This window comes from Acanthopagrus latus, chromosome 13, assembly GCF_904848185.1.
Source record: "Acanthopagrus latus isolate v.2019 chromosome 13, fAcaLat1.1, whole genome shotgun sequence".
In the NCBI taxonomy this organism is placed as follows: Eukaryota; Metazoa; Chordata; class Actinopteri; order Spariformes; family Sparidae; genus Acanthopagrus; species Acanthopagrus latus.
In genome coordinates, this window is record NC_051051.1 from 6,016,411 (window position 1) to 6,036,177 (window position 19,767).

A 19,767-nucleotide genomic window follows, 5' to 3' on the forward strand; every position below is an offset into this window, starting at 1 on the left:
TGGAAAATGTCCTGTCAGTTGATGGAGGAGCTGCCTGTAGCAGCAGGAAGGAGTGTGGCGACAGGGGCCATGTGTGTTAACCTCCTTCCTTGTCACTTTTTCTGTCTTTCTCCCCACTCCCCCCCCTCTCCTTCTCCTTTCATCTCCACCTTTTTCTCTTTCCCTTTCCACCCACCTCCACTCCCCTCCAGACTCCACTCCCTCTACCTACACTCTCTCTGTGACAAATTACTCCTGGCGGTTGATTTGTTGGTTGTCAAAAGTGCTCCTTGCGCTGGCATGGAGGTGGGGCGAGCAGGAGAAGAGGTGTGCAGCCCCCCCCCCCCCCCCCCCCCCCACACACACACACACACACACACACACACACACACACACACACACACACCCCAATTCCTCTCCACCTCCATCGCACCTCACACATGTGTGTCGCCACAACTCAGTGTTGAGATGTCTCAGTGGAAATTGATATTCTGTCTCATAAGATCTCATCAGATTAGATGTTGTCCATGTTTAATCAGTTCACACATTAGGTTCCCAACCCTTCTTTTGACAAGGCTGTTTTTGATTCTGGCTCGTGTCGGGAGCAGGAGAGAAGGTTTGCTGTTTGCGGAGGAGGAGCTGGAGGAGGAGCAGGCAAGAAAAATGCGAGCAAGCGAGCGAGCGATAAAGACTTTATGACAGAACTATAAATGCCAGCGTTTGTGACAGGCTGGCTAGTAAGCAGCCGCACCTAACAAAGAAGTCTATCTTTCTCTGGATGATCTGATGAATTAATAGAATAAGCTGCTTAGGAGACTAATGTGTTATAGTACACCTCATCTTATCACTTCTGCATGGGTGTGAATATGAAGACGCTTAAGCTGCTAAATATTTGCCAAAGAGCATGTAAACAGCAGGTAGCGGCTAAAATATGTGCAAAGGTGTGCGTGATATGTGTTTTTATGTTGTGATATTAGTATGAGATCAGTAACTGATTGTATATAATCCAGCCAAATAGGATGTCAGAAATGAAGGGAATTAAATACCTGACAAATGAAGGTATTTAATCACATTGATTCAAAAATCCTGAAAATCCAATACTGCCATGAAGCAGTCCCGCTCATTGATTCACAACATAGCCAGCAGTGGCCTAATACAGTTCAGGGAGTTATCCCTTTAAGCATACCTGAGTAAATGGGAGTCAACTGGTGGAAATCACTAAAAGGTCATTTACAGTAACGACCTCGGTGTAAACTAGAGCCGCAGTGAAACACAGCAGAAAATTCCAAGTTGACATTTTAAGTCACTTCTTTTCAGTGAAAAGAACGGTCTCCCGGGTCTCCTATTTTCTCCGTAAACTGAATATCTATAGTTTTGGACTGTCGGTTACAACCTGTGATGAAAATTTGAATATCAAGTTATCGTAACAACCAGATGCACTTCCAAGCTTGTACAAAAGATAACTCCATAATTAAACCTACATTAAAATCGGAGTGGTCACATCACAATCAGTGCGTTTACAGGAGGGATGTATACCAGAGACCATCTCTCTCTCTCTCTCTCTTTCTCCCTTTCTGTGGGTTTTTCTGCAGAGATCATGTGAATGTCAGTAGAGGAGAGGTGTCGAGCGAGGGCAGATTGTTCCCTAGTTAAGTGATCACAGATGGCCTCATTGTCTGACAGATAAAAGTAAAGGCCCTGAAATAAAGTGTGTGGGATACAACATTTTGTTGTTTTTGGTGTGTGGTTGTATTTTATTTATGTTCAAGTTCTTTAGGTTATTTGAATACTTCCTCATTCTGTGTTTCACATTCTAATTCATTACTAGTTGAAAGGGTGTACTTGTGCTATTATGCTCTTATATTGTCATTACATCAATAGTGTAAAATGGTCATAAAATGGCAATAATACCTTTTATCGCAATTACTTCTTGGACAATTTATCATCTAACAAAAGTAATTATGATGACAGGTTTGGTTTTTTTTTTGGACAAGTCTGTTTCTTCTTTCTCTCGGCACTGTTCTCTAATATTCTGTCATCCAAACATGTGATGGATCCAATGAGAAAACAATCAGCAGGTGAATCAATAAGGGGAATGTTCATTAGTTGCAGCCCTGGTGAATGGTTCAGCGTAATTTCTTAAAGTTGATATATAAACCTCTTCTGTTTGTGGACCTGGCAGTGCAGAAGCATGAATGTTAGTTTACACGTGCAGGATACTGGTCTCTGAGCAGCTTCCCTCGAGTCTTTGACCTTGAGATTTGTCCTGTGAAGTGGATGATGGCTGTGAGCCGACGCCTGAACGTGTGGATTTGTGTTAACTTGAATAGGACGATATTCCCCCCACTGTTCAGCCCAGTCAACAATTTGAACTGTTCTCCCCTGTTAGTGCATCAGTCCCTTTTTCCCATGCAGTAGGAGACTGTTTTTCCTGTATCATCTGACGTTCCATGATAATAAATTGACGGCGCTGCTGTCTGCAGAGTGTGTGCCAGTCAGATGGCGTTTTGTCGGCAGTGACAGCTGTTTAAGCTCAATCTGAGGTGATTTTGCTTCATCGTCGGGTGTTTGCCGTTTTGAAAAGAAACTCATCTCCTTTCAGTCCCACTTGCTGCTTTATTCACTAACTGTTTCTCTTTTGTGCCGTTTCCTCTTTTGCAAAAGTAATAGAATATCAGTTTTCCTTTCAACACCCGGCTATACAGAAAGCTAGATTGCTTTGTGCGTCGCCATCAAAACACAGAGGAGAGCATTGCAATCCACTTGTGTTCAAAAGTCTGAAACCATCTTGTCTCTCTGTCTTTGTGTTTTAAAAGAGGGGTTAAGCTTTTATCCTATAAATATGGCATGAAAACCCCACTGTCAACGGCGCATTCATTCTAAGGCCTGCATTAACATAAAAACGGGGGCTTGTTATACAGTGAGATTTCAATAAAAAGAACACAAAATGCATTTAATGAAATTCAGATGCTGGGCCCTAGCTCCCTGAATCTCATTAAATGAGCTTTGTGCTGTTTTTCCATCTTCTCTTTGTAGAAGAGGTCCTCGAGTGCCCTTAATAATGTGGCAGATTTCATCATATTCCTGATTTAAAGAGGACAATGTCTGTCTTGTTCACTTGTTCTTTTCCATGCCAGAGCCAATCTCCACAGATGTCCTCGCACAGTTTCTGGATCTGGCTCCTGATAATATTCCATCTCTGGGTGCTCTTTTTTTTTTCTTCTGTGAGTCGCTGGAGTTTTGTTAAGGCTCTCCACTAACTCTCATTCTCTTCCCTCTTTCTCCCCCCCCCCCTTTCTCTGTTTCTCCCTGCATAGGATTTGGTTTCATAACTTTTGAGAGTGAAGACATCGTAGAGAAAGTCTGTGAAATTCATTTTCATGAAATCAATAACAAAATGGTAAGTCCACTCATTTTTTTTTTTTTTTTCAATTCCAGGTGGGCGTTGAAGGATTAATATTTGATTTCTTCTTTCCCCTAGTATTAATAGCGGAGGAGGTGTGTGTATGTGTGTGTGTGTGTGTGTGTGTTCATGTTCATATGCACAGGCTAACACACACATACACACTCTCCGTGGGTCTCTGGGTTTCAGGGATGGGAAAGCAGTGGTGTGTACTGCCCACAAACCGTGAAATTGTGTGGCTGAGTTCTGCCTGTCAGGCTGAGGGACGGGAGAGTGGAGCCTGTCCCTCTCTTTCTGAATCCCCTAACACACACACACACACACACACACACACACACACACATGCGCACACACACACACACACACACACACAGGTGGAGATGTCCAGGGATGCAACAGGGAAGCTACTGGCAGAGGCAGAGTTCATTAGTCAGGGATTAACACCTTCCTCAGAGTCCCACTGATGCTTGTTTTATTTACACCAGTAATATGGTCATCTCGCAGGACTCTACAGAGTTCAGTAGCACTTTTCTAAGCCATCATGTCACTTATGATAATTGACAGGAACCGACTTCAGTGTAGGGACTGTGACATTAGGTCCTCCTTCACCCAGTTCCACCCTGCAGGCCTCTCGAGACATCCTGCATCATTTGAGCGGTTCTGTGGACTGTGATTGACTGGAGGGAATACTTGTCTTACCGCCGTTCATTCCGGCTCCCTCTCTCGCTGCATGTGTGTCTCCACTCTCTCCCAGCCTTCTTCCTGAAAACTGGCTGACTGACTGGTTGTCTGACTGACAGGACCAGTGTAGTAGAACCATGTTCACCAGGGACCAGCCCAGGTCACATATGACCCCAGTATACATCCCTTCCGTGTCTCCGCAAGGAATCATAGCCGACGCTCAGGACTGCAGCCAAAAAAAGCGAGTGTGACAGAAATAACTGTATGCGTATGGAGGATATTCTGTCACAATCAGATGTCTCAGATCCTTTGACACGTAGGCATCGCAACTCTGTGAACACACAAGTACCACACATCAACATGAAGCATGAATGCACATGCCAGAGCATCTATTTATGCACACAAAGCACAGCAATGGCTGCCACTGCTGTCAATTCTTGATTTTCAGAAAAAAAAACTATTTGTGGAGTATTTTTGCTCAATTTGTTGTGTTACAAAAATAGTAAAGAAGACATGTGCTTACCAATAAATCTGATGTCAGATCTTTAGATTACATCTCTCCATTGAGGTTGTTTTCTTTTTCTGTGTCCTTGTCCAACTTTTACCTCGCAGAACAAGGAGCCTCATTTACTCCAACTCAGAGCCTCTTTGTAAGGAGTCCTAATTAGATGATAATTGGATTGTAAACAGTCGTGCTAATTAAGGATGTAGTAATCATTATTAAAGGTCCAGTGTGTAGGTTTGAGTGGCATCCAGGGGTGAGGTTGCAACCAACTGAATACCCCTCCCCTCACCCTCCCCTTCCATCGCTACGTGGCAGCTAAAAACTAAAAGGCTCTCTGTAGAGCCTGAGAGGCAGACGCAATAGAGAAGGTCCTTTGATTATACAGAAGTGAAAACATAATCATGCTTATTATATCACATTTATGCCAACAGATCGACTTAAATGCTACACACTGGACTTTGTATTTAAAGACTTAATGTTGACTGTTTTTTTAAAACATAGCTATCTGTTGAATAATATGATTGAATCAGGAAGACAGTTGTTTGGATAATGAAGTTAACATAAAATAACACAGTTGTTTTGTCACTAAAAGTGATGTCTGGAGTTTTTAACTGAAAAATATCAACGTAAGATGCCAGGTTCAATAACAGAGCGCAAAACTTCTCAGACTTTTATTGAAACATAAATAAAACTAATAAATAAGATAATTTACTCCTGGAGGAAATGTTGTGGGCACTACAGCAGTTTATGTCAACACACTGAACATGAAGATATGTATCGATGTTTTGATATTATTGACAACACAAGTCAATGATTGCCAAAGTTGCAGAAAATAAATTAGATTAGAGTTACTATGTTGGACAGCAGCTGAAGCAGCTCTTCAGACAAGATTTTATATTTGTCCAACAATACATACATGTTATCAGTAGATTTAGAAGTGGTGACACCATGCATCTGTCTGACTGGTTTTATCAGATGTCAGACATGGTGTTTACATGTGCATGGTGAGCGGTGAGTTGTGTAAACAGTACAGGACAACTGAAACTTGTCCAGATGCTGTAAACATCTGACGAATGTCACTTTTGCATGATATCTAAGACCAGGGAATTGTTGGCAATTCAATGTAACCAGCAAATACACTTCGTATGCAGAGGAGAAGATGTCACATTAATCTTCTTTTGAAAAAGAAGAAGTTATTTTTGCCTGTTGCACATGTGGATAATGTTAGGTCATGAGAAGCATGTACATTTCTTCAGGAGACACCAAATTGGCAAAATCACCAAGAGTGAAGTTGTTAGTGCCTCCCAAAGTGTTTACAGTCATTGTGTATATAGGTTGCATTATACCTCCCACTCATGCATTGCACCTGCAGTTTTTTATTTGATTTTATAGAAAGAAATCAATAGAGAGTGATGAAATCTTTATTTTTGTTTTTTTCATCCTCTGCTCTTGCATCTTGCCAGCAACATCAAAGCTCCCTTTGATGCATCATCTAACAGTCAGTGTTTACAGCTGACTCGCCGATGTGTCAGAGTCATGACAGTTACTATTATTGTTATCAATGTTTAGTACAGCCTCGCTGCTGAAACGTTGCTTTATAGTATGAAATAAGCAGTTAGCCCGTTTGGCTGGAGGCTTCGTGTCTCTTGCCCTGTCTGACCACACACAGCAGTGGTGTGATGCCCTGTTTGTTTGTGACATGTTGAACCTCACAGGGAGTGGCCAGAAAAAAAGCATCCGCTGCACGACTGCGAGAACAGTATTCCTGGCTTGTATGTATCGAAAAAAGGAAATCACACATGTGGAAAACCTCGTGGCCCATCTGGGAGTCTTGGTGTATCTTAACAGAAAAAGATGAGGATTATAGAGAGGACACAGTGTGAAAGGACAGAGCAAGGGGCCTGTTTTCAGAGGCTTTTGTCACCTCCATGAGGGTCCCTCTTGGCAACACCTACTGTACATTAAATTTCCTAGGATGCCAGGGAAAAATGTGTGTCCCTCAGATCTTCTACAAAGTGCTGACATCTTGGAATGTCGGCAAAGTGGAAAGAAATGTGGAGTGCGTTAAGAGCATTTTTCAAAGACACTCCAGGCTTTACCTGAGTCGCACAGAAGAAGAGAGGACTGGTTATCCGGTGTCTGAAGCACCAGCACACAAAATAAAAAATGCCTCCTGTCTTCATCCTTATGAAGTACCATACAGAAATAGACCTCATTCATCCTCCCCGCGAGTGTTATCTAAGATGGTTCTTGAATAATTGATGCCGACAGAAATTCCACCCCACTTGGGAGGGTTGTGGATGTACAGGGCACCCCACCTTCTCCTTGCCCGTCTCTCAAGGGCTCTGGCAGTGTAGTGGGTCAATGCCCACTCAGATGTGAGCGACTGGACCTTTAAGTGACTTGGTCAATCACCCTGTGTTCATGTGCCAGCGAGGCCTCACACTCAGGAGCACTTCCTCTCGTTCGCTGTGAGTTCTGCCTCATATATAATTAAAAATAGGGTGCTGCTTAGCAAGAAAGTGCTCAACCTGCCTCACCCAGCTGCACCGATTTCAGCGTTGCTCTCACCTCTGGAGACCTCCCTGCTTTAGTAAATGCAGGATGTGATGAAAGTATGGATTATCCTCTGCAGGCCTCCACGGACTGTAGAAACATCCTGTAGCTGTAGCAGGACCTGCTCTTGTAATAAAACCAGTAAAACTTTTGGAGTAAAAATCAATAAGTAGAAGATGGCTTGACAGGTTATCACACCCTCTGGTTTCCACGTATATGAATGTCTCAAGTAAGACAGCCCTTTAATACAGCTAAGGTAAGGGAGTAAATCCCATTTTCTAAGACAGGAGTCCCTCTATCATTCCCTGCTCTGCCGTTATGCATGCACAGCTAATTCATAATAATACCTATCAAGTATTGGCTGTGATGAGCGAGCAGTGTGCCATTAAAATGGACTCACATTGGTTTTAGTCAAGTGCTTCAAGGTAATGTTCTTTAATGTGTCATTTTTAATATTCAACAGTAGCGAATGATCACAACAGGAGGGCGGAATTTTCTGTTAGTCGTCAATTTCTCACTGTGTCTTCCTGACATGACCAACCAATTACTGCGCTGAGGAGGAGAATAGGCTCTGACTCTGCCAGTCGCTGAGGAAGAGTCTGATGCAGGAAGACATTTATACATCAGACCGCAGCGTATAGATACAGATGTACTCTGCACCCTGCACTGATATCAGCAGAGGCAGAACGGGAAAATGGCATCATGTAACACATACGGTATTGGGCTGTAGATACAAATGCTCTTCCAACAGCAGTGTGATTTATCGGTAAAAGAATAAAAACGTTGTTTCCTTAAAATTCATCTTAATTTTTCTCTACAATAGGATGTAATCTGAAAACAGGCACATAGCAGAGTCTATAAATTAATCTTCTGTTGTGATTTACCTTTCTTTTTGTTTCTCATCAGCACAGAAATTGAAACATAACAAGAAAAACTAAATACGTTTTAAAAACCTGTATGACTCAACTCATATGTAGGTCTCTGTGCCAGTTTGAAACTCACTTGTGACGCATTTAATTCACAAAGACAAGGAAGAAAACAGCAGTGAAGTGCTGCAGTTGGTAGAGAAGTAGTGTACGTAGCGCAGTGTTTTCTGAGTTTCAAGCACTAATTAATTATAGAAGGACTCACACTAAACCAAATACACTGAAGCTTTACTAACTAGCGGAATCGGGTAAAAAACTGTTGCAATCTACAGCCAGAATTGTCAGGTGCTGTTTCAGTAAGCTTGTTGAAAAGAAGAAAAGGTAGAGTGCAAAACAAAGAATAGATAAAACTGACACTACGAATTTGACTTTTCAAGTTAAAGGCACATCATGGGATTTATTTCTGCCAGGGTTGACGTTAAATAAATGTGGACTAAGAATTTAACCAATTAAAAATGTATTAACTGACAAATACATAGAAAGGTATCTTGGTACAAATGACCAAATGCTGCTCATCAAAGATATCCAAATGAAATACAAAATACAAGTAATTTGTCATTTAAAGAATACAAAGAGACATTCTATACAAATTGAGTTATTACATTTTAACCATTCAGTAGCCTCAAAATGGGTCATACATAGATCGTGACTGTGATTTAAACAGTTTTTTAATAGAAAGATGTCCAACGTATCTCATATATTATTAATGATTAGCCGATAATCGATTGTTAAGGCAGCTGACTATTAATAAAAGAAATTCTCATTCTTCTTTTTCATCTTACGTCCGATCATAATGACATTATCATATGACGGGAGCCTCCTGAAATGATTTACGACGTTCGCGTATCATTATAACCTCAGCGGCAAAAAAAAAAAAAACCTTCAGGAGACCTCTGTGGGGGTGTGATGTGATGGTCTCAGTGACAAACTCTCAAAGAGAAGTCTATATATTCCAAATTTTCTCATAGATGGAAGCCATGGTTGGCTTTAGTGATGTTGTTTTTATTCATTGAAAAGGTTTTATGATGCCATTTTGATGTCAATGAAAGACGTTTACTCGCTTCGCTTTACGTTGAAGATCAGACCTTGACAGATCATACGATAACATTTTCCAGGAGCAGTACACATTATGTTATACATATACAGTATCTGTGATAAAGGTTTGTGATATCAGTAAGCTTGCAGCCTTTAAGCCTTGTCTATAAGCAGTGGGTTGTCTGTGATCAGCTAACCAAACATAATTCCTTTTAATTAAACCCACCTTCTGAGTGTGTGAACGCCAGCTGCACTAGTTCTGCTGTTCTGTGTCAAACCTGCAAACCAATCAGTTGCATTGCCAACGAAAATTAAAATCTACAGCCCTCCATCGAGGGGCAATGAAGTTAAGTTTGTGTGTTTCTGGTGTGCATCAAAGTTTATTATTATGCAAATCACCCCTGGACAGATTTGGTCATAGAATCAGACTGAACTAGCGATCTTTTTTTTCTTTTTTCTTTTTTTTTTTTTAAGGAAATGGCTAAAGAGAGAAACTTTAAGTCTCAAGTTGTTGTCTTTGAAAATATATTATTTTTTTTTAAGGAGTGGAAATCTTAAACAGTGTTTGAACATCAAGTGCCTAATAACGAAGTAGGACCACCCTTCAGAGGAGGTTCAGTCCCTCACGGAGTGTTGCCTTACAAGTTCTGGACTGTAAGTAATTGGATGTTTACCCTTCAGTGATGAAGGAAAGCTTTGAGGGATGAAGGAGGTGGAAATCCACTTCGCACTCTGCACTCCAGGACTTTTCCATAAAAGCTCATTGATGTTCAGATCTGCTGATTGAGGAAGTGATGGAGGCCATTTGACGTCAACCTGATGACCATGGCATTACTTGAATGTGTCTCTCAGTGTGTCTGAGGACAATATCATCTTGGAATATAGAAAACATGTCAAGGGAACAATTTTGGCACCACAGGGAGCACCTGGGCCTCAAAATGACCTCATATCCCTCAGCTTTTACATAACCATGCAGAAATATCATCATACACAATGACTCCTGTGAGATTGCCAGCCATTGAAGGCATCATTTTGTTTTATCTAAAACTTCTAACCATTATGATACGTTTAACTTTAACTTGTTTATTTTTTTTATCGACCATGGACACAAGTGGTTTCGGAATGGAAGGTCAGCAGTAAATAACTTCTTTAAAGAATACATACACTTTTAGTTTTGACTGGTTGACAGGGGGCTTAAAGTGATACTGAACCCCTGGAGGCTTGTAATATTTGGTGGTGGATCTATTATTGTATTCTGGGGCCATAAACACAAATATTCCAGGGCTAAAGGGAGTCCTAAATTTAGGTATCTTAATCTTCAGTCAGGGTAATTCATGACACAAGCTCTAAAAGTAGGTCCCAAGTCTGAGAGAAGTCAACTGCTGCAGGTCAAATGCCTTCTTGCTCCAATGTTTTGGAATAATCAACAGAAAATATCAAGGCTTATTTTGATGATGGGATTAAGGGTTAAGGTTAATCTCAACTGTCTGCCAGAATTGATAATCAAACCAAGATGCACTCTTCAGACCCTTATGTGTTTGACAGTATATTAGGTGTGCTATGATAAAACATCGCTCCCTCAGAATGAAATCAAATGTTGTTTCCATGGCCATTGCCGGATTTTCAGGAAAATTAACTTAATGATGTCATCCGTACCGACAGGATCAAATTAGCTCCCTTTCACACTGGACAAAAAAAACCCACTACAACCCACTAACATCTGACTTTTGTCTTTGATGGGACTTGGTGCAGTTGGCGTTCACCTCTGTGTCAAAGTTAATCAGCGATAGCTACGGATACATATCGGCTCCAGCTCGTGATTTTAAAAAAAACACATGTAGATGCTAATTTTGGTGCTAATGGTAAGTAAATATGGACTCTTGTCATCTTGGATTTGCAGGAATTATTATGGACAAGATCACATCGTATATAGAAGCTTATTGCAATTCAGTTTCTTCTGTTCATTAATAGATTCAGTTCTTTTACATGCCCTTTAGCTTAAATCAAGCATTATATTTTATAACCTAGTTATCTGTCATTCTGTTCTCTAAATAAACCTCTTGTTAAACGTTCATGTGACATTTCTTTTGTTTTTATAACCCCACACCCACCTTGCCCGGTATCGTGCGTTCAGATCCGTGACACTCTCTCTAACTATTCAGTCTGTGTGTTTTGACTGTTCGGCTGGGAGTGGGAGCTGGAGTAAATGAATCACACTGTTTTCTTTATTCAGTCTGCCAGTCTACTGATGGAATCCATTCACTAGTGAGGCTAATAGTAGCCGTACACCTCCCCCTCGACACACACACACACACACACACACACACACACCACACCCACAACACTCGTCCCTGAAGGACAGCCATTGCCAGTCCGTCCCGCCCACGCCCTCCCGTTCCACCGACAAGGTTAATATGTATAGAAGATGTATTGAAAAGGTCATAACTGGAGCGTCTCTCAGCTCTGTATCACAGGGTTCGTGCATGAAAACAAAAGGCAGCTGTTTGTTGTGTTCTTCATCGGAGGGCTGCACACTACACTGATCGAGTAGTGCTCGTCAGGTCCTACAAGAGAACACTGCTGTATGTTTGTGTGCACGTCATCATCTGCTTTTCAAGCATGTTTATTGGTAGATGGGGATTTTTTTTTTTTTTTTTTTTGTGGAAGCACAATAACCTCAAAAAGGTTTCATAACCAAAACAAGACAGCAGCAGAACAAAATACTGGATATACGAAATTCATATTCTGCTGTGACGCTGAAATATTTGGGCTGATGGAGGCGATGTTTAATATATCACCTACTTATTTTATCCTTCTTGTATTATATACCCCAAAATATACAAACCGATATGTAAAATAAATACATGAGGACTTTTAAAAACAAATTTTACTCCAGTATATGTACTTAATACTTACAATACAAAAAATATATAGTGGGGATGCAGAATATGGTTTGTCAGTTGATACTGATAGATAACTTCTTCTCGTAACCAGTAATTATTTCACATTTTTGTATTTAGTTAGAACCCGTCTTCTGCTCTCTAGTCTGCAACATGTGACTCCACCAGGTGCAGCGAGCCGACACGTTGAAGCGTACCAGCAGCGCGCTACACTTCTTGTGTTTTGTTGACAGATTGCAAACCAACTTGAGAGGAGCTCGCTGCCAGGAGTATGTAAATGCTGCACTTGCAAAGTTAACTTGGCGTTTTATTATTGGCTCCATTAATCGGCGATAATTTGAACAATACAGATATATTACAGTATGAATTTCCCAGTATTGGGGTGATTAATATATCGAGCCTATAAAACATAATTCGCCGTTGATACATATATATATATATATCACATCATATGCTTTTTTTTATGTTGTCATGAATGTTGTTGTCATGTTTACTTTTCCAGTCATGAGTTTTTTCACTGGTCACTGTGTGTCAACATCTGTCTTCTTGTGGCACACAGCGTTTTGGGGTCATTTCCTGTTTGTTGCTCTGGATTACGTTTTACTCCACAAACCGGGCAGCAGGTTGCTTGGACGAGATCCAACGCCTGCTTATTTTCTTAACAGCTGCGATTGGTTGAGCTAACATGGTAAAAGAGTTTCACGTTGTTCTAATTTAACAGTCCAAGCGATCACAGCCACGATTTTTACAAAATAACTTGCTAAAAGGATTTCTTTAAACGTTTCAAAGTGTGTGTAGGTACAACTGTTTGGCATTCCCCCCCCTCTGACTTTATCATGTGTTACAGAATGACACCAAATCTCAAAAGATAAGCTATCAACTGAAGGATATCAGAGGAGTTGTAGGAAACATCTAGATAAATGTGAAATGCACATGAAATTCACTTCAATAGTCAGCTGTCTTGCAATCTGTAAATCTGTGTGTGCGTGTGTCTTTGGGTGCTATTTCCACACAAAACGGTGTAACCTGCCTGGCTAGGAAGACAAGGCAGGTTAAAGAGGGTGCCTACTTTCTCCTTTTTCTCGAAGAACACCTACCTTTCACGATGTCTAAGTGGTGAATCATGCTACCTTGGACATCACAACACTCAGCCGCCTTCGCAATATCAACAGTCCTTGACAACTTACACCAGTCTTAATCCGAGACAATACTTAAAATGAGAGCTTGTGGGTTCGGTGTTTTCTCAGTTCATGAGGCAAAAGGTTCACATTCCACGCAGCAACATTTGAATCTCTGCATTCGCAACGGCTTAACCTTTGTACTGCTTCACTGTCAGACTCTGAACTGTCTTGCCGTCCTCTCTGTTCTCCTCTCTTTGACTTAGTTCACTCTTGAAAGCTCCTGCCTCGCTCCCTCACACACTCCTGTGTTTTTGAAGCAGGTGAACACCCACACACTCACACCAGCACAGATCCCGGCTCCTGGCTGGTTTTAAATCCATGACAAGGAGCCCTCTCTCTGAATATCAAAGACCTGCATCTGAGAGCATGTAGGCATGACTCACACCCAGGTCTGTCTTCCTCCCAGCAGGCAACTGAGCGCCCAACTCGCTGGATGTGGCGAGCGGCTACCACAGGACACTGATCATACGCCGCCACGTCTCCGGCGCCGGCCCTACTCGGCTTTATTTGTCGCCCAGCTATGTGAACATGTGAAAATCCCAGCAGTGTAGTGAGTTTCTAACAGGCCCATTTGTCCCACCAGGGCTCCTACTTCCACGCTGGGGGTCATTCCCTGATGATAAGAGTGCCTGTGCTCTCTTCAGCACAATGTCAAAGCATACCAGGCGAGCAAGGAGGGCAGAGTAGCTGTGACAGCTACAAAGTGGCTGAGGGAACTGTGTACTTTAGTTGGTCTGCTTCAAATGAAAGGGCTGCTAACAGCAACAAATCACAGCTCTGCAACGCAGCAACTTTCCCTCTGTGATAGAAACCTTTTTCATTAGCGTTCCCTCTTTACATTTGTGGCTCTCTGCTGGATGTACGAAGCTTGTTGGAACTATTATTTAACACAGCACCTTCCTACAGAGGTGGGGCTTTATTTCAGTTTGGCAAATTGCAATAACACGCTGCGTCTGCCATTGTGCATGTTTGAACATGTGTGCAGTGGCAGGAAGTAACCATGTACATTTACTCAAGTGCTGTGAGGTACTTAAGTTGACTAGTCTTCATTTTCTGCAATGTTAACACAACATTTCAATGGCAAACCCAGTATTTACTCCACTACATTTATTTGACAATATAAGTTATGACTGCAGACTTACATTAATAATACAAAAGGTAATTATGTCAACACAAAAAAATGTAAAATATTATATGAATTAACAATTATATAATCCAATAATATGATCACTGTTGGAAAATAAATCAATGAAGCATAAGGCTAGGTCTTTTTTAATTCATATTCAACAGACAATGGCCTGAGTTACAGTTTGTTCCACCTAGTGTTGTTTAGTCGTCTTCTTTGCTGGCTGGAAACCCCAAATGTTCCCACATAGCTGATTTCACAGAAACATTCAGAGCCCATAGATTGAATAACAGAACTAGATGGGACAGCAAAAACTGCAACCGTTTAATCAAACGAGTGATTTATTGATGCAAATTAAAGGTTTTCTAGCTTTTTATTTCCTCTTGGCCCATAGAATTTTCATTGTGATGAAGTCACAGCAGTTCCAGGTGTCCTGTTTTTCGGCAGGTGTACTGCGGTGACAGTTTGTGGGGTAAAAGCTTTTGGGGCAGCAGGGTAAATTTAAACCGCAATACCAAGCGTGACCATTTGGGGAAAATTGGAAGCAAGGCTGAGCATTCCCAACATAACCAGGTCAAAATTCTGGTTCGAGTGTGGATCAGTCAGACCTATTCTTTTCATGACCGCACGCGCTGATGAATATAAGGGTACCGTTATACTCCTAACTTAACTAACTTAATTCAGAATTGAAATACATGACTTTGACTCGTAGCAGAGTTTGCCTACACTGTGGTACTTTCACTCAAGTACAAAATCTTAGTTAAATCTTCTTTCACCTCTATCCGTGTGTATGAGTTTGTTTGTGAATAGTAATGTGCACCGCCGGCCTGTCAGAGACGCGAGCCTATTTGTATGGATGCCGGGCCGTACCTTGGTTGAGGTGTACACAGCACTGGCGCACTAGCCTGTCTTGTGCAGCAGGCCAGGATGACATGTGAATCGCAGCAGCCGAGAAAGCCCCGCTTAAGTGGAGGCAGTAGGGAGAAGCAGGCGAGAGCCAGGAGGCAAACAGACAAACAGATGGACAGGCTGATGCCAAGCAGGCAGTGGAGCAAATAGATTGTGCAGCATGGTGAACAGACTCAGCCTACCAAAGAACAACCAACAGACACAAGACCATGCCACCCTTGTCAGCCGATCGCGCTTCTCTATAATTCATCGAGATAGGATAGATATGTGGTAAATAGGGCTCTCATCTTCCTCCTTCTCCTCATCTGCCCCTGTCACATCCCTCATTTGATATGTGTTATGTAGGAGGAGGAGATGTCAGTCTTGCAAGATGGGAAATGAACAAACCTGTATGTGTGAGAAGTGGAGTGAGAGGAAGAAATTCAGGAGAGAGATGAGTGCTGCAGGTGGAATTGGACTGTGGGGCACCGGGGACTTCAGCCCAGCAGACAGAGTACACAGATGCACAATGCACAAATAGAAGCACAGACACACACACACACACAAAAAAAAGTAGAGATGTTAGGTTTGAAAAACACTAGCTTCAGATTTTAGACACACAGCGCTGGCGAGACTTGAGTTAAATCAAAAATAAGGAAATAGAGATTTTGTCACGAGAGATAAATGCTTTTGAGATTAATCTGTGTCTGGATGAAACAAAGAGCCACCTCTCACAAAGAAGACGGACATACTGAGACGCAGCAGGACTGTGGGTAATGGCATTGCAGAACAGAGCCTCTCCTACCTTGATGTCTCAGGAACTCTTGGAAAGAATTAAGCGTGTATTTCCCCGAGGCATTGGGCACATGCTCACTGGAGCAACAACCTTTGCTTTAATGCAGGAGGAGCATGATTGTAAGTTTTCCTCGGAGACTTCCCTCTAAAATGTGAGGTGCTCGGATTGACTCACTCTTGTTTTTCTCTATGGAAAACATCTAGCGCTGTGCAAGTCAAATAGAAAACCACCTTAAAGAGCTGAGACAGCCCTGTCAGATCTGTCTGCTTGTGTACCCTACACAGTCTAATGGTTCGTCTCTGTGTGTGTTTGTGTGTGTGTGTTTGTGTGTGTACATGTGCATCTGTGTGTGTTTGTCTGTCTACATAGGTAGAATGTAAGAAGGCCCAGCCCAAGGAGGTGATGTTCCCACCAGGTACACGAGGGCGAGCCAGGGGTCTGCCCTACACCATGGATGCCTTCATGCTGGGGATGGGCATGCTGAGTGAGTTGTACACACATCAACTCACACTGAAGTACACACACACATGCAACACATACACATTTTTTTAGCAGGAGTCAAATAAAAATGGTTTTCAGTTGTCCTATAAAACTAGGCAGTAGAAATCCCTGGATTGTGAAGACACTTTAATTCAAGTTTACTTATTTACAATAAATTACATTAAATAAGATAATGATATCAGCTTGTCATCAAGCTCTGCTGACCCCTGATGAAGACCTGTACATTTGAATCAGGCATGTTGGAGAAGAGCCCTGATTAAAAAAAGCATTGAATGTTTATTAAATGGTTTAGAAGCTATTTCAATGTACATCAACCATTTAATAATGGTGGTTATTATGAAGTGTTACCTACATAGTGTACTATGGAAATAATGGTTCCTTCTTCATGGGAAATGTGGGAATCAAATAAAAACACACTTTTGTTAAAATAGGATTTATTGTGTCCATTAGTTTCATATTCCAACAAGTCACACCGATATATGTCTGCACCGAATTATCTTTTTTGTTCCTCTGTGTGACATCAAAAGAAAATGCCATCAAGATTCTAGATTCAAAGGTTTATTTATCACTGAAGAGTTTGAAGAAGACAAATACAAATGCTGTCAAGTTTTTGTATTATTGTAACATTTCAAGACATTCTCTTTTAAGCAAAGCAAATCCACCTTGCCAATCAAAAACACACGTTTTTAGCACATTTAAAAAACATTTATCTGAATAAAACATAATGTTCTTCCATTTAGCTGCCTGGTAAGCGTGGAAAGACAGTACATGTTTCCACACTATCACTGTGGCTTAAAGTGGCAGCAGGCAGCTTTCCCAGCCCCTCGCATTTCCATTTTCCTCAGTCACATATAACAACAATAACACAGGAGAAATTGTAAAATTCTCAATTATTTAGTCTATAATAGAGATGAGAAAGCAGTCCAAAATGTTGCCAGGATGCCAACCTGACAGGCTGGCCAGGTAGCCTTCCTCATCCTGGGAGAATTCCTGCCTGGTTGGCAGACAGAATTGTAAAGTGAAAGTGAGGTTTTATAGACGAGCCAATCTAAATGATTCATTCATTGTTCTATAGCTATTACATTGTGCAGTCGACATCTACTTCTTATTGATGTGTTGAAGCAAAAAAATGTTGCTAGTTTGATGTGACCAAATGTATAAAAAACAAAAATGAGTGCATTAGCTTACAAATTATGTGTTTATTCTTAATGCTATCACGTACAAAATATTCGGTTGGTTTGGTTTTTTTTTAATTTTGAAATTCCAAGGTCAGACCACAACAGTTCCAGTAGAATAACCCGACATGTACCAGAGGAAGAGTCAGATATACACGCCATTCAGTCATCAATTTCTACCTGCAAAAAAAAAAAAAAAGAAAGAAATCAACTTATGCAAACTCTCGTCTGGATAGCCCCATTAGGTGGGCGCTGCCCCTAATTAGGCCGCTTCAAGGTGTGCCACCAGTGGCCACTGTGGTCTATTTCTGGTCGAGTCTGGTACAGGCAGCCCCTGGGCATATAGGAGCAGACCAGCACATTATCAGGCTAAATGAAGAGGAAAATTGGTGTAATGTCATATTAAGGATTCATCACTGTGCCCCCCTTAATGGGTAATGAAGGGGACACACATGTCAGGGAGAGATCTCATCTACAGGGACCTCAGCTGCTGGCCCACCCCTCTTCATTACCATCCAGCCCCATGCCTGTGGCCCTTTTTATTTAACACTATTGCACTCTCTCCCTCCCAGCCTCCCCACCCACTCTCTCTCTCTCTATCTCTCTCTCTTTCTCTCTATCTATCTATCTATCTATCTATCTATCTATCTATCTATCTATCTATCTATCTATCTATCTATCTATCTATCTATCTATCTATCTATCTATCTATCTATCTATCCATCCATCTAAATATCTGTGGTTCACATTTCCTATGCATATAATCTGTATGTGCGACCCAACCAAATGGATTTGCCCCCGCATAAAAGATTTATTTTTTCCTTCAAAAGCAAAAGAGACATGCAGCTGATTGTAAGAGACTCGTTCTGCCGTGCGACTAGCCCTCCCCTCCCCTCCCTCCCCTCCCCTCCCCTCCCCTCCCTCCCCCCCCTTGTCGCAGGTGCAGGCGAAGCCACAGTCATGCATTTTGATCTGCACCAGGTAATGTTGAAAGCAGCTCTCATAGGCGATAGCGAGTCATATTTAGCTGTGGCTTGTTTTTCATTTTCTTGTGAAAAAAATGGGATGTAAAAAAAAAAAAAAAAGCCAGTGGACTCAACCGAATGCTGAGCTGAGGAGCGCGTTTGGTAAACTAATTTTCTAAAACGTCTATCAATCTAATTATCTGTCTTCATACAGGTGCGTAGACCGCTGACCTTGCCGTGAGACCGATTATACTCAGTTGTTTGTGGAGCCCATGTCGTCTCCGTCTAAGTCGCTCGGCTGCGTCTCATCCGTTAGAAGTATTTAACAAGCACAGTGAACTTTCCAGAACTTATTACGGGCTAATGTGTCTGCGACGAAGAGGCCAGCACTCTTCCACTCCACTGGGAGACGGCAGGCAGAAAGGCAGTGATGTGCTCATGTGAGAATATTAACAGCCAACTTGTTTGGAGACATTCTTATCTAAATGAAATTGGAACAAGGACAGCGAAACATTCCTTTATATAATTTGCATTCGGAAAAAAGGGGACCCAAGGCTCATTATTTAAGAAAGTGTAAGCTCCTTTTGTGCCAAATCTCATTAAAGCCATCCCTGGCTCCTTTGTTTACTGCCTCTAATCGAGGCATTTATCTTTATTGTGCTGTGCCCGATGTATGTTTGCTGAAATTAATACACATTTGAGCCCGGGCGAGGTATGGGTGTACCAGATGGATAATTGATTTTAAAGTGAATCAGAACTGTTGAGCCATAAAATAGGTACATTAGCATGCATATTAATAAGGCAAATAAGAGCACTAAGAGGCTGCCACCAGGCCAGACACAATGGCAGGCCTCGTTTAGTGAAATGGTAGAGAAGGCAGCCTCTCCTCCTTTCTCCTCCCTCTTCTTTCCTCCCACTCTCTCGCAATATTCGCAGATATGCACATATTAGAATAAGAATTTCATGATGTAGTAGCTTAACTTGGCATGTATCTTAATCCACTTTCCCGACACTTTCATATGCCTCTCTATAGCTCTCTCCTTAGACACTCAGTGCACACATCTGGCGGCAAATTCCTCATTTAGTAATGTGAAACCCATTGTAATGCGGTACATCAGAGTAGGAAAATGGTTTTTGCTATTTCACAAGA

The 19,767-nt window shown here is 41.6% G+C and overlaps 1 protein-coding gene across 5 annotated transcripts in view; it reads left to right on the plus strand.

Moving 5' to 3' along the window:
- The window catches only part of LOC119031202 (RNA-binding protein Musashi homolog 2), a 249,474-nt gene that overhangs the window by 177,612 nt on the left and 52,095 nt on the right, over positions 1–19,767 (plus strand). For all 5 annotated transcript variants that reach the window (XM_037119518.1, XM_037119517.1, XM_037119520.1 and 2 more), the window contains exons 8-9: positions 3,297–3,379; positions 16,346–16,460. In XM_037119518.1, the coding sequence (XP_036975413.1) occupies positions 3,297–3,379; positions 16,346–16,460 (198 nt within the window). The remainder of the gene's footprint in view (positions 1–3,296; positions 3,380–16,345; positions 16,461–19,767) is intronic.